Source organism: Pseudorca crassidens, chromosome 20, assembly GCF_039906515.1.
Source record: "Pseudorca crassidens isolate mPseCra1 chromosome 20, mPseCra1.hap1, whole genome shotgun sequence".
Classification (NCBI taxonomy): domain Eukaryota; kingdom Metazoa; phylum Chordata; class Mammalia; order Artiodactyla; family Delphinidae; genus Pseudorca; species Pseudorca crassidens.
In genome coordinates this window covers 61202385-61217875 of record NC_090315.1, presented here as the reverse complement: position 1 = coordinate 61217875, position 15491 = coordinate 61202385, and the positions used below count along the sequence as shown (strand labels likewise).

General features: G+C 52.3%; 1 protein-coding gene across 10 annotated transcripts in view; it reads right to left on the bottom strand.

The window, feature by feature from the left end:
* Window positions 1-4445: 4445 nt before the first annotated feature.
* Window positions 4446-15491, bottom strand: part of BANP (BTG3 associated nuclear protein) — a 104213-nt gene continuing 93167 nt past the window's right edge. For 6 of the 10 annotated variants that reach the window (XM_067721302.1, XM_067721304.1, XM_067721306.1 and 3 more), the window contains 2 exons: window positions 12572-12715; window positions 7489-9791 (listed from right to left, as the gene is read on the bottom strand). In XM_067721302.1, coding sequence (XP_067577403.1) covers window positions 9720-9791; window positions 12572-12715 — 216 coding nt within the window. In that variant the 3' untranslated portion in view covers window positions 7489-9719. Of the gene's footprint in view, window positions 5697-7488; window positions 9792-12571; window positions 12716-15491 lie in introns of those variants that run through there. The other 4 variants (XM_067721308.1, XM_067721311.1, XR_010939381.1 and 1 more) reach the window with 3 other exon arrangements.

The window sequence follows — 15491 nt, the reverse complement described above, 5'->3', positions numbered from 1 at the left end:
TCATAACTGAGCTGGGAAATGTTCCGCCTCTGTTTTCTGAAGGAGTCTGAGAAAGGGTGGGCTACGTCCTTCTCTGAGCGTTTGGGACACCATTCTTCATCCTGGCTATTTTCTTCTACCCTATTTTCCAGTTCACCAATGATCTCAGCTCTGCCTAATCTGCCACGATACCTACATCCTGAATTCGCAATTTCGATTATTCTGTGAAAGTTGTACAATGACGCTTTTGTACTTCGAGCAAGTTTTCAGGTCACGGTTCCAATTCTCAGTGCTCCTGTCTCTGAACATCGTAAGCAGATTGTGTGAAAGCCTGGGAGAAGTCCAGCGCCCGTGGTCCGCTGTTTATGTTGGTTTCGTCTGTGCTGCCTTCTCACTCGTCTGCTTGCTTATTCCTGATTGTGTGCTGGGTGGTGAGTGTGCACAACTGCTTGCGCACTGAATTCCATGCTATCTTCCTTTCACAAGGATCGTGTGTGCTTCACCCGGCAGTGGGGACACAGCAGTGCAAGACCTCGGCAGCCCAGCGTCTGTACCCCAAGAGGCGCCCCCGTCCTGTGCCCCCTTCTTTCTTGCCTTCTTTCGGAGCCATTGGGTATTTTTCCTCACGGCAACTTCCCCCCTATTAGCCTGGAAGCTACAGATACTGTTCCTAGTCTTTTAATGGATAAGGAAGGACAACTTAACGGCTGAAGCCCAGACTACTAGTTCTCTACCATCTTCCCGAGTACTCCCTTCATCACACGCTACTTCTTTTTCTCTGTAAGCCCCACAGACACTGCTTTCTCCTACGCAGCCGGTTTCCCGGACGACTCACATTTACCCCTTTCTCTGGGCTTCCTTCCTCCCTGAGTCTCAGATCCTCCGTCTGGTACCACCTGCCTTCCGCCAGAAGCGTAGGTTTTAAGATGTTTTAGTGCGGGCCTACCGGCAGCAAACTCTGGCCCTTTGTGTGTCTTATTTAGAAAGAAGAAGAAGAAAAACAAAAGCTTTCAGGGTGAAGCGTGACAAGGAAACATACAAATCACGGCACACCTTCGCACAGCGCCAGCGCACCCAGCTTAAGACACGCGGAGATGCCAGCCCCCCCGGCCGCCCGCCTGCCTCACCACTGCCCCTTCCTCCCCGGATGATTCTAACGCCAGGGAGGAAGGAGGCTCGTCCTGCCCCCTCTTGAAATGGGCATAAACGGGGTCACGGTCCTGCTTCCGGCCCCACCCATCGGTGTGACGGCAGGACTCCATCCACTCCCACGACTGTTGGCGTCCCGTGGGAAGGGCAGGCCACGGGAGGCACCCCGCGCCGCTGTGAAGGGCGCGGCGCCTGGAGGGGCTGCTGGACCACCCGCCCCGGGGCGCTCTCCCCAGTAGGGAGTCTGCGCGCTTCCGCCCAGCCCCGCCCCCGCCTCGCGGGAGGCCCCACCCGCACACCCCTCAAGGTCGCTAGTCTTTCGGATCCTGGTGATTCTGGAGGCATCTCATGGTGGTTTTGACTTGACCACTGGAACACTTTCAGACGTTCGTTGGCCATCTGGAGGGCCTCTTGCTGTGGTCTGTTCATGCGCGCATGTCTTTTGCCTTTCCTCGGGCGAGTAGCATGGGGGCAAAACTCACTAATCAATAATTCGGCCGCGATGAATGAATGACCGTTATAAACCCCGCTTCTGAAAAGGATCAGATGGTTTCCCTCCTCCACCCCATCCCTCTTCCCCCGTCTCCCTAGGGGCACCCGCGCTTTGTCCATTTCAACATGGACTTGTCTGTCTCTCTTCCCTTCCTGGTAGTAAGAAAGCTGATTACCTTACAGGTCCAGATCATGTCCCTTATTGGCTAGAAGGGTGGCAAACACCTCCCCCACTCGTGGCTGCTGGGGTCAGTGCTGCTCACACAACAAGATGGAACATGAGCCTCTTTGTTCCGTGCAAGAGTTTATAAAGACTGCTGTTCTTCTGCAAACATTTCCAAGCCCTTAACAGTGAAGCCGTCTGAGCCTGGAAGTTTCCTTGTGACGAGTTTTTAACTTATAGGTAAGATTCCGTAAGGATAGGTGCTATTAAGAGCGCCATCAGGAAGGGGCAGTATAGGAGTTCCCAGGGCTCATCCCCTCCCAGGAATGTCCCTTTGAACAACCAACCATCCACACGTGAAAATGCTTCCCAAGAGCTCAGGACTCCGGGTGAGGGATTACAGCACGTGGGTGGAGCAGAGAAATACGACAAGACACAATGAGGAGGGTAGAAAAGACAGTTCACATTACCCATCCCTGCCTCCCCTCCCCCAGGCATAGGTTGTCCAGCAGAGAGACACCCTCCGCACTGGGGAGGGCGAGTGACATGAGCGCCCGACTTTACCCCGGACTCGAGCACCCGCAGGTGGCTGCAGGTGTCCGGCTTGCCCCAGGGAACCCAGGCACCAGGCCTGCCCAGCGGCTGACCAGGTACCAGCAGGAAGCTGCCCAAGGACTCCAGCAGCGAGCCCGTCTGCGGACACCATCCCATGACCCACCCGGGTTCCTGGATGGGCCGACTGATGAAGGACTTCCCTGCCAAACCCAGTCTGTACAGTTGGAACAGGTGCCTCCTTCTTCTAATGTTCAGACACCAACACAAGGCCACGAGATCACGAGTAATCAAGGAAACAAGACACAAAAGGGAACTAATACATCCAAAAAAAAAATCTTTATAAAAAAGAAAGGGAACTAATGAAATTACAACGAGTGACACCAAAAAATGGAGATCTATGAAATGTCTGACAGAGAATTCAGAAGAATCCTCTTAAAGAAATTTAGTGAGCTACAAGAAAACACAGATAGACAGCTAAATGGAATTAGAAAAACAATGCGTGAACAAAAGGAGAAGTTCAACAAAGAAACAGAAAACAAACACACACCAGCCCTCCACCCCCAGAAACCCTAAAGTTTAAGAATACAGTGAGTGAAACGAAGAATCTGATAGAGCGGTCCAACAGCACAAAGGATCTGTGAACCAGAAGGCAGCCCACCTGAAACCATCCAGCCAGAGGCGCAGAAAGAAAAAAAGAATGAAAAAGAGTGAAGAAAACGGGTGAACTATAGGACACGGTTAAAAGAAAGAGTGGGCACAATACTGGGATCCCGGAAGGAGAGAAATAATGGCGGAACTTCCCAAAGCTGGAGGGGAGAGTTAGACCTCCAAGTTCCTAAAGCTCAGAGGTCGCCCTAAAATTTCAACCCCAAACCATCTTCTCCAGAACACAGCACAAGAGAACTGTGTAAAATGAAAGCCAAGGGGAGAGTTTTACAAGCAGCAAGAGAAAAAAAAATTCCTCACATACAAGGGAAGCCCCGTGAGGCTATTAGTGGGTTTCTCGGCAGAAGCTATGCAGGCCAGTGGGATGATATATTAGAAATGCTGCCAACAAAGAACACCCAGCACAGCCGTCCTTCCGAAATGAAGGGGAGATGAAAGTCTCTTCTGAAGAAATAAAAGCTGAGGGAGCTCCTCACCACTGGACCTGCCTTACAAGAAATGCTGTAAAGAGTTCTTCATGCTGAAATGAAAGGATGCTAATCAGTAACATAAAAGCACATGAAAATATAAAACACACCAGCAAAGGTAAGTATATAGTCAAACTTAGAATACTCTAACACTGTAATATGGTGGTGTGTTAATCACTTCACTCTAGTATAAAAGTTAAAGGACCAAAGTATTAAAAATGACCTATAGCTGCAATTAATTTGTCAATGGATACACAAGGTAAAAAGGTGTAAATTGTGACTTCAAAAAGATAAAATGGTCACTTTGTTATAAAGCAGAAACTAACACACCATTGTAAAGCAATTATACCTCAATAAAGATATTTAAAAAAAAAGAAAAAAAAGATAAAATGGGATAGTTAAAAGGTAGAGTTTTTGTGTATGGTCAAAGTTGGTGTCAGCTTTAAAAGGACTGTTGTTAAACCTACAGGGGATACACAAAAGATGAAGAAAACGGAATCAAAGCACACAGTATAGAAATCATCAATTCACAAAGGAAGACAGCAAGAAAGGAACAAGGGAACTACAAAACATTAAGAAAACAATAAGATGGCATTAGTAATTCTTCGTTTATCAATAATAACTCTAAATGCAAATGGATTAATTCTCCAATCAAAAGTCACAGAGTGGCTGAACAATAAAAAAACAAGACTCAAATGTATGTTGTCTAAAAAGAGACTCACTTCAGCTTTGAGGACACACACAGGCTCAAAGTGAAGGGATGGAAACGATATTACACACAAACAGGGAACAAAAGACAGCAGGGGTAACTATACTTACATTTTTAAAAAGTTTTGACTTTGAGTCAAAACTGTAACAAGAGACAAATAAGGTCATTAAATAACGATAAAAGGGTCAATTCATCCATTTATCAAAAGGATATTACAATTGTAAATGTATACAGTGCTCATGGTGCTGACATTTTTTTTAATAAATTTATTTATTTGTTTGTTTGTTTGTTTGTGGCTGCATTGGGTCTTTGTTGCTGCACACAGGCTTTCTCTAGTTGCAGCGAGCGGGGGCTACTCTTCGTTGGCGGTGCACAGGCTTCTCATTGCACTGTCTTCTCTTGTTGCGGAGCACGGGCTCTAGGCGTGCAGGCCTCAGTAGTTGTGGCTCGCGGGCTGTAGAGCGCAGGCTCAGTAGTTGTGGCGCACGGGCTTAGCTGCTCCGCGGCATGTGGGACCTTCCCGGACCAGGGCTTGAACCCGTGTCCCCTGCATTAGCAGGCGGGTTCTTAACCGCTGCACTACCAGGGAAGCCCGGTGCTGATATTTTAAAAAGATAAAATTAACAAACATTTAGCTAGACCAGCTAAGAAAAAAAAAGAAGATTCAAATAAATAAAACCAGAAATATGAGGAGACATCCAACTGACACCACAGAAATACAAGGGATTGTAAAAGACTACTATGAACAATTACACACCAACAAACTGGATAACCTAGAAGAAATGGATAAATTCCTAGAAACATACAACCTACCAAGGCTGAATCATGAAGAAATAGAAAACCTGAACAGACCAATACAAGTAAAGAGATTGAGTCAGTAATCGAAACCTCCCAACACAGAAAAGCCCAGGACCAGATGGCTTCACTGGTGAACTCTACCAAACCTGTAAAGAAAAATTAATGTCAATCCTTCTCAAACGCTTCCAAAAAACTGAAGAAGGGATATCCCAAACTCGTTTGCAAGGCCAGCATTACCCTGATACCAAAGCAAAGATACCCCAAGGAGAGAGAACTACAGACCAACATCCCTGATGAATATGGATGCAAAATTCTCAGCAAAATTCTAGCAAACCAAATTCACTAGCACATGAAAAGGGCCACACACCATGACAGTGATCCCTGGGATGCAAGGATGGTTCAACATACACAAACCTATACATGTAACACACCACATTAAGAGAATACAGAGAAAAATCATACCATCTCAATAGATGCAGAAAAAGCATCTGAAAACTAGAATATCCTTTCACAATAAAAACTCTCAACAAATAGTTATAAAAGGAACATACTTCAACATAATAAAAGCCACATATGACAAACCCACAGCTAACATCATACTCAATGGTGTAAAGTTGAAAGTGTTTCCTCTAAGATCAGGAACAGGACAAGACAAGGGTGCCCACTCTCACCATTTCTCCTCGATCTAGTATTGGAGGTTCCAGTCAGAACAATTAGGCTAGGGGGGAAAAAAAAAAAAGACATCCAAGTCAGAAAGGAATAAGTTAGTCTCTGCCTGCAGATAATATGATCTTATATATAGAAAATCCTAAAGGCACCACCAAAAAACTGTTAAAACTAATAAACAAATTCAGTACAGTTACAGGATACAATATTAACATACAAAAATCAGTTGTTTCTGTTTCTGTACACTAACAATGAACTATATGAAAGAGAAACAAATAAAACAATCTCAATTACAATAGCATCAAAAACAATAACTTATTTAGGAATAAATTTAACTAAGTAAGTGAAAGATCTGTACATTGAAAAATTATAAGACGTTGATGAAGGAAACTCAAGACACAAACAATTGGAAAAATATCCTGTGTACATGGATTGGAAAAAGTAATATGGTTAAAATGTCTATACTACACAAAGCCATCTACAGATTCAATGCAATCCCTATCAAAATTCCAATGGCATTTTTCACAGAAATAGAAAAAACAATCCTGAAATTCTTATGGAACCACGAAAGACCCGAATAGCCAAAGCATACTTGAGGAAGAAGAACAAAGCTGGAGGTATCATGCTTCCTGATTTCAAACTATATCACAAAGCTATAGTAATCAAAACAGTATGGTACTGCCATAAAAACAGACACAGACCAATGAAAGAAAATCAACATCCCAGAAATCAACCCACACATATACGGTCAACTTGTATTTAACAAGGGAACCAAGAATATTCAATGGGGAAAGAACAGTGTCCTCAATACATGGTGTTGGGAAAACTGGATAATAACATGCAAAAGAATGAAATTGGACCCCTGTCTTACACAACTCACAAAAATTAACTCAAAAGGGATTTAACACTTAAATGTGAGACCTGAAACCATAAAACTCAAATGAAAACAGAGAAAAAGCTCCTTGACATTGGTCTTGGCAACAGTTTTTTGGATATGACACCTAAAGCACAAGCAACAAAAGCAAAAATAAACAAGTGAGGCTACATCTAACTAAAACACTTCTGCACAGCAAAAGAAATAATCAACAAAGTAAAAATGCAACCTACAGAAGGGAGAAAATATCTGCAGACCATCCATCTGATAAGGGGCTAATATACAAAATATATAATGAATTCACATAACAGCAAAAAAAAAACAAATAAATCAATTGGAAAATGGGCAAAGGACTGGAATAGATACTTTTCCGAAGAAGACACACATATGGCCAACAGGCACATAAAAAGAGGCTCAACATCACTAATTATTAGGGAAATGCAAATCAAAACCACAATGAGCTATCCCTTCACACCTATCAGAACAGCTATTATGAAAAAGACAGAAAATAATAAGTGCTGGCAAGGATGTGGAGAAAAGGAAATCTTTGTGCACTGTTGGTGGGAATGTAAATGGGCACAGCCGTGATGGGAAACAGTATGGAGGGTCCTCAAAAAAATTAAAAATAGAGCTACCATATGATCCAGCAATTCCACTTCTGGGAATGTATCTGAAGGAAATATAAATTTTTCTCTAAGCACACCTTTCGATGTATTCCATGAGTTCTGATATGTTGACCTGTCGTATTTAATTGTCAATTAGAAATACTTTTCCACTCTGATCTCTTATTTGACCTTCTTCCTGGTCTGGTGTGTGGGTGACTTGAATAAAGTTCAAAAGAGCAGGTGGGAAGAACAGAAAGCGTGCCCCGTGACCGCAGTATGCCGTGTTCTACACGTCGATTAGGTCAAGTGCACTAATCACGCCGTTTGGACATCCCACACCTTACTGACTTTTTTCCTGTGCTGTGTTTCTTTTTTTCTTTTTTTTTTTGTGGTACACGGGCCTCTCTCACTGTTGTGGCCTCTCCCGTTGCGGAGCACAGGCTCTGGACACGCAGGCTCAGCGGCCGTGGCTCACGGGCCCAGCCGCTCCGCGGCATGTGGGATCTTGCCAGACCGGGGCATGAACCCATGTCCCCTGCATCGGCAGGCAGACTCTCAACCACTGCGCCACCAGGGAAGCCCATAAATATTGACTTTGATGCCTTATAATTGTACAGCATCTTGATCCTTTCTCTCCAGGGCAAGGAAAGGGGGCTTTACAACGACTTAGCTCCTTTCCTGCCTGCCCCAACCTTCAGAGCAATGTTTTCCAACATTTTACTGTGAGGCAGTTTACACGGAGTACTAGATACACCTCCTCGTTGTTGTATTTGCCCCCCCGCCCCCCAACCTTCTGCTCTCAGAACCTCCTCCTGGGTCCATATTCCTGCTCTTGAAGAAAATGTCTTTCAACTTCCTTTATAGAATGGAATCGTCTGCAGGTGACACCCTCATTTTTGTTCCTGTTTTTTTAAATGCTGCCCAATTCTTTATTTTTAATAATCTTGAGATATAATTTATATCCCCAAAACTTCACCCCTTCTAGTGTGACTTCTAGTGGATCTACAGAGTTGGGCCAACAGCACCACTAATTCCAGAACATCTTCGTCCTCTCCAGAAGAATCCGCATTTGCAGTATTAGTCACTCCCTACCTCCCCTCCCCCAGCCCAGGCCACTGCTCATCTGCTCTCTGTCTCCACGGATTTGCCCATTCCGGACGTTTCTTACAAATAGAACCACATAATATGCGGGCTATTGGGTCTGGTTTCTCTCACTCAGCACGTGTTCAAGGTTCATCCACCTTGAAACCTGTGTCAGTGCTTCCTTCCTTTTGCGGCTGAGCTACAAGGCTGCTGTGTCGGTGGACCCCGTTTTGTAGGCTGTTCCCAGTCTCCGGCTATCGTGAAAAGTGCGCTATGAACGTTCGTGTGCACATTTACGTGTGGACATACGGTTTCAATTCTCCTGGGTGTACACCTCAGAGCAGAGCTCTGGGCCAGATGCCAACTGTCACCGGCGTTCTTGAACAGCTGTTCTACTAAAGACCCGACTCCGTGCAGAGCATTTTTCCCATAACGCCTCTGCTTCTGATGTGCCCTCCCCTCATGAGGGTGGTCCGTCCTTCCTCTCTGGCTGCTTCTGGGTTATGCTTGTCTTCGACGTTCTGCGTGTGTCCAGGCACGGCTTCCTCTGTATTTCTACGTGAGATCTGTTCTGCTTCCCCAATCCTTTACGTGTCATCTTCCTTCTATTCTCTCCTTCTGGGATTCCAGACACACGTTAATTAGACCATCAATATGGCATGCTCCTTCAGACACGACTTTCTCTAAAGACCCCCCAGAGCTGGGACTTTCTGGGGCTGGAAGAGGCCATGCCATTCAACAGCGCAGCTTACTCGTGGGAGCACCCCAATTCTGAAGGCTCACGCTGCCTCGAGGGACACCGTGCCTGGAGACACTCCATCGTGCAGCCCCCTGCACCCCAGGCTCCATCACAGGACTGCCAGGACAGTCACGCCCCTTCCTCTGGAAGGGCCCACACAGCTACATCAGGGCCGCCACAGGCCCAGGGGCCATCTCCTAAGAGGAAACAACGTGACAGCCGCCGTGGTCATAAATACATTTTATTCCATTAGAAATGCACAATCACAGTGCTGACAGCATCCCCCTAGAAAAGTAGGTAAGCAACGTTTCCATCAAAATCGTTAGTCTTCTTTTGCAAATACCTATTCTCATTACACTGAACAGAGCACACAGCAAAAGGCTTCTGCTACTCCACTTTTTTTTCAATTTTGTTTTTTGTTATAAACACCATAGCAAATTAAAAAAGCTGTTTGAACAGAGAAAAATATCGTAGTTCTTGATTTCCCACGTGTACTTAACGCGACCACGCTGTGCTTCCCGCTCCTTCCCCGGACACGGCGGGGTGATCAAAAGAAACAGGGTCTTCAGGCGGGGGCGGCAGGGGCTACCGTCGTCTTTATTTACCGGGGCACTCTCCCCGAGGATGAGGCACTCGGATGCACTTGAGCAGAACGTGTGCGGGCCCCCTCCCGTGCGAAGCCGAGGGACGGGTGCGTGTGAACGGTGCGGGTGACGGGAACCAGCGCTGAGCGGTGGCTCTGGCTCGGGCCCTGTCTGGTCGGCGGCCGTCCCCTCACTGGATCTGGATGGCCCCATGCTCCAGCTGCATCTCGGACTGCAGGGTGGGCTGCAGGGCGTCGGCCGCCTGCAAGAGGGGAGAGGGCGCTTTCTATCAAAGGGCCCAGTGTGCGCATCCGGGCCACTCCCTGGTCACGGACACCAGCGGTTTTCAGGCACAGAGTAAACACACACCCGAGCTGGAGGGTGAGGCTGGGGGCCTGAGTGTCGCCCCTGCTCTGGGAGAGGATGCTCCCGGCAGCTGTGACAGATCCAGGGCCACGGTCCGTCTCTGTGGGGCCCTGTCTTGGCCCCTGCTCCCCCCACACCTACCCACCGCCTCCCACATGTGCCCCTCAGCTCCAGCCACCAGCGCTGCGTTCCCATTCCCACTGGCCGTGCACCCCAAGTGATCAGCATATTCACAGTTTTAAGGTAGTTTAAAGGAAGAAAACACAGTCCTGGACTAAGTCACTGACATCCATCTCAGCCACTAAGAACGGGCTCCCAGATGGAGATCACTCGGGGGGTTTTCAGACTCCCCCAAGCCGCTGGTGAAAGGCAACACCAGACTCTCAGAGGTGGGCTCCGCGGCTCCGCTGAGGACCTGTAGCTGGAGGGGCCCGGGGGCGGGGTGGGGGGTGGTGTGCACGGCGGAGGCGGAGTCCTGCGGGGCCAGCGCTCCGCCTGCGACTGCAGCTCAAGGGAAAGGCAACACGGCATCTTCGCAGCGGGGGTGGGGGGTGGGGGCGGTTCCCCACCCATCTGAGGACTCAGCACAGGCCTCCTCCGCGCCGTCCCGAGGCCACAAGACGAGCTGGGCTGGGCACTCGGGAGGCCCACACTCTGGTGGGGAGCCCTGCCCTCCCCCCTCGTCCTCAAAACGCGGCAGGAGACTGGGGCCCCAGGCAGCAGCGAAGCACAGCGCAGCGGAGCAGCGCCAGCACAGATGGGGTGCCCTCTCGCTTGCCCATGGCTGCTCCGGGGAACGGGCCCACCCCTCACGCAGCCTCTGGGGCTCGGGGGGCTCGGGGACCTCGGGAGCCAGACCCGTCCTTCCCCAAGCACCAGATGAGGAGTATGACCCCGTTCCGAGCAGCAAACTCTGGAAGGAAACCCACAGGAGGGCGGGAGCCCTCCTGCTAATGAAGAGACCATTGGGAGACCCCTCCCTGTGCGTGAGGCAGGCGGGGGCCCAGGGAGGGGCCTGGGCCCCAGGGACCGAGCCCTTCTGCGGGGAAGACACTCCAGAAAGTGCACATGTCCCCCTCTGATCTACTGCTCTGTGTGCTACGTGGTCCCACTGGCGGGAAGTCAGGCGCCGGGAGCTCAGTGGACATGGCTCCCCTCAACAGTGACATCCGCACAAAGACCACAGACCTGGCCCAGGAAGACCTGCCACATGACACGCACCCCAGATTCAAGGCACACACTCCGAGTACCCCCATGCGTGTGAAGCAGCAATGATGTGGGTGTCAGACCCGCCCAGCTCGGACGGAGCCCCAGGGTCCTTCTTTAGGACAGATGTCCCTCGCACCACATGAATAAGCTCGTCCACCCCCCACTCCAAGTTCTGTAAGCCTCGTGCCCGCTCGGTCAACCTCCAGAGCGGCACAGTGTCCAGGCCGTGGCTGCTGCCCACGTGGCACAGTGGACAGGTCTGGGGAGAGGAGGGGGCTGCACCTTCTCCAGGACACACGTTCCAGATCTCTGGGCCAGGTGGGGACTTGTTGTGAACCAGGGTTAAGTCCCCACAGGACCGCTGATCACCCAGCCAGCCACCTGGTCACCAGGGCCACCTTGGGCCACCTGCCTGGCCCTGCTGAGCCGTGTTCCTCAGCAACTACCAGTGGGAACAGGACACGACACCTAGGACGGCGACCAGCGGAGGCCAGGAGGGGAGGGGACCGCGTGGAAACTCAGGGCTTTAATTCTAAGCGTCAAGGCCGAAGGCAGGATACGCGCAGCTCATCAGTGCTGGGCAGAGGAGGCGGTCCAGGAAGGAGGCAGGGAGGGGCCAACAGGCTGAGGTCACAGCGATGAGAGTGCCCCTGCCCAGAGGCACTCAGCAGTGAGTCAGTGAGTCAAGCCCACAGCCCGAGGATTGACGGCACCCGTGTCACCCTGGCACCAGCAGCCTGAGCTGCTCCAAGGGCACCCTCTCCGGACCACGCTCTGACAGACCTTGATCACACTGCCCCCAAACAGGCTCAGGCACGAGCACGGGGGCCCACGCCTGGCTCCCCCATACCCAGGGGAGGCCACAATGCTCGCCCAACCAAGCACACCCACTGGGGCCAGAGGTGCGAACGCTTCGAACATCTCGAGCAGCAGCCCCCCTGCCGAACTCACGGCTCAGAAACTGTCCAGATGGAGCCCGAGCGCTGCTTTTCTGGGGCTCCCGGGAGAGCGCAACCGCGAGCAGCGCGGGAAGAGGACCGCAGCCCAGCGCAGCAGAGCTCGGCCAACCAGAGGATGCCATGGGGGAAAAGGGCAGAGGCCACAGGCAAGGGCTGCAAAGGGACTGCCCGTGGCCGGCAGGCGCGCAGACCCTGGGCCGGCCCTGCCCCAGCCCGAGGAACAAGGAGGTCTCAGGTACACTTAATTTGGCCTCTAAATTTATAGGTAAACATTTGCATGAGACAAGAGTTATCTCAAGAAATTGTTTAAGGCTGGTATCTGGGCCAAGAAGCAACCTCTCACCTTTACACTTTCAGGCACTTACAAGACACGGGAGTCCCAAGCGAGCGCCCACGTCCACACCATCACCTCTCGTGGATCACTCACCTTCCTCGCGGGAGAAGGCCCAAGTGTGTTCACCACCTGCAGGAGGCCCAGCCCTGTCCACTTCCCAAAGGGAGGACCCACCTGGGCTGCAGCGGTGTGGTCGGTCACCGGCGCCAGCTGCACGTACTGGACCTGGATGTCGCTGCCTTGGAGCGGCGAGCCGTCCACCCCCGTGGCAGCAGGGTCCGAAGAAGCCACGGCTATCAGCTGGGCCCCCTGCAGCACCTGCAGACACAGAGCAGAACCGCGTCAGCATAGATAGCGCCGGGGGAGTCTGCCCCGTGCTACCTGGACCGCGGGGCGGGGCACCTGCTGACAAGGGTGTGGCGTGCGGGTGCGCCGTGTGGACATGCACGGCAGGACCAGGCTGCTCCACTGCAACTGCAAGTCACCTCCCTCAAACGTCCAAGTGCTGGATGCTGAGAGGGGCTTTTAGGCCTTACAGGAAAAAATACCCAAAGAGCGAACTGAACGCAGGGATGTGGCCAAGGGCGAGTCTGAGATGGAACAGGAGCTAAAGCACCTGGAGACCTTCCCAGAGTCACCGCTTTCTCAGGTTCATGGAAAGGGGAGCCTGAGGGCAGCCAGGAGGACAGGCAGACGGCCGCAGGGCCTCGACCCTGGGGCAAGCAAGACACATTCACTCCGGGGAGAAGCGGCCCCCAGACAGTGGGCCACTAATCGAGTCTGAGAAACAAGCAGAAATGTGCACGTGAGTCACAAGGCTCCAGGCTCCAGAGGGAGTCGAGGAGGGCTGTGTGTGTGGAGAGGAGACACAAGCTGGAGGGTGAGGCCCGGATCCCGGGGGAGGATCCGACTAGCCTCCAAGGAGACAAGTCACGGATCACGGACCCCCGTCCCGTACACCAGGAACCCCACTTGGACTGTGCCTGCAGGGAGGGACACATGAGGCCCCCATGACGGGCTCTGGGTGACGCCATCACTCACGAGCACCCACACCAGGCCCACCGCGCCCTGCAATAGGCAGGCGGGCGGACTGGTGCCTCGACGCCCCACAGGGAGGATGGCGAGTGGGCGGGGGCCTCCGACGCTCTGCGTTCACGGGAGTGAGCTGCCGTGAGCTGTGGGGCTTTTGACTTGGGGCTGCACTCCCACCCCCTCAAATTACACGCCCACTGGACCACCCCCTGGGGGCGCTCACCAGCTGCCCGGGCGGGGCGGCCGGAGTCACGCTTCCTGCCCAGCCCACGGCCTCCCACACGGGGTCAGAGCTGAGGATGCTGAAAATACACGCTGCAGTTTCAAACGCGATTCTAGTTTTTGATGAGCTAAAGTTCTATTTCTTTAATAACGAATCCATCAGTGGAAAAAAGCAGGAAAATTCGATTTTCAGAATAAAAGACAGAAGAAAGTCCTAACTGGTTTTCCTTTTGTGTCTTCGGAAGCCATCTGCAAACACAGTTTCACATCTCGTAGCGGCCAGCTCTGCTGGGCAGAGTGACGGCCCAGAGACGGGTATGTCCCAATCCCAGGCCCCGGGACCTGGGCCGTGTGCCCTGACAACAAGGGCACTTTACAGATGGGGCTGAGCCGGTGATCAAGGTGGGAACGGCGTCCTGAAGCATCCGGTGGCCCCTCAGAAAGCAGAGAACCTTCCCACATAACAAAGCGCGGACACCACGCAGCTTTGGAAGATGGAGCAGGGGCCACCAGCCAAGGAACGCAGCACCTCTGTCTCCCCGGGATTCTCCAGAGGGAACCAGCCCCGTGACCCCTAAACTTCAGCCAGCAAGGCCCGTGCTGGACTCATGACCTCCAGACTGTGAGAGGACACACTTGCACATACTCCACCAGGTGTGGTCATGTGTCCCCGCAGACACAGCCCACGTAGGTGGCCACGCTCATCTCCTTGGCTTCCTCCTTCCGGGCGGGAACCAGCTTCTAGGTCCCCAAAGAGCTGACCTGACAACAATGGCTCTCTGTAAAACACCACTCTGTCCTGTATTAACTGTGTGTACTAATGAGTTCACGAGAGGTTTTAAAAAATTGGAGAAAACTGACATCCCCTCTATTATTCATTTTCTCTTCCCCAGAACTTCCCCACCACCAGATCATTCATGGTCAGAAAGACAGGCATGGGTCTGCCCAGTTCTGCAGCTCTGCCACCCGGTCGCCAGGGAGCAGCCACCCCCTGGACCCCGTGGGGACAAGCAGCCTCGGGCAGCAGCCGGTGTGGCCCCAGCAGGGCAGAGGGCAGCGGAGCTCAGGGGCCACCCACGCTCAAAGCCCAGCGCCCCTCCCCAGGAGGCCAGGAGCGCCTCCGCTGGGGTTCAGTCACCCTTGTGGCTTTTTACGAAAGCACAGCACGTCCCAGGAGGGCCTCCCCCCTACACACTCCCAGCAGGGACAGAAAGTCAAAGGATCCAAGCTGGGAAGCCAGCAGGACCTGAAGACAGGGGGACAGGAAGCTGAGTTTAGTCATTTTCCCGAAAAGAGCAAAAAGTCAAGAGCCCACGCAAAATCAGAGCCACGACACGTCTCCTTACTCTGAGCAAACCGAACAGACGGGCCTGCTCCTGCTCTCACAAACTACGTGTCAGGACGAGGGCCCCCGGGGGCGACCTCCATGGGGGCGGCTCTGCCAGCCGGGCCGGGAGTCCCCCACCCCCCCGGCGCACCCACTCCCCACTGGCCCGCGCCCCAGCCGCCTGCTTGGCCGTCCAGGCTGCTGAACCACCACCCTCTCTCCACTGCTGGTCTCCCCTCCCCTAAGGAAGGGGCCGGCAGCGGGGACCAGGGACTCCCGCGCCCCTGAGGACGGGGCCGGCAGCGGGGACCAGGGACTCGCGCGTCCCTGAGGAAGGGGCCGGGAGCGGGGACCAGGGACTCCCGCGTCCCTGAGGACGGGGCCGGCAGCGGGGACCAGGGACTCGCGTGTCCCTGAGGAAGGGGCCAGGAGCGGGGACCAGGGACTCCCGCGTCCCTGAGGACGGGGCCGGCAGCAGGGACCAGGGACTCCCACGTCCCTGAGGAAGGGGCC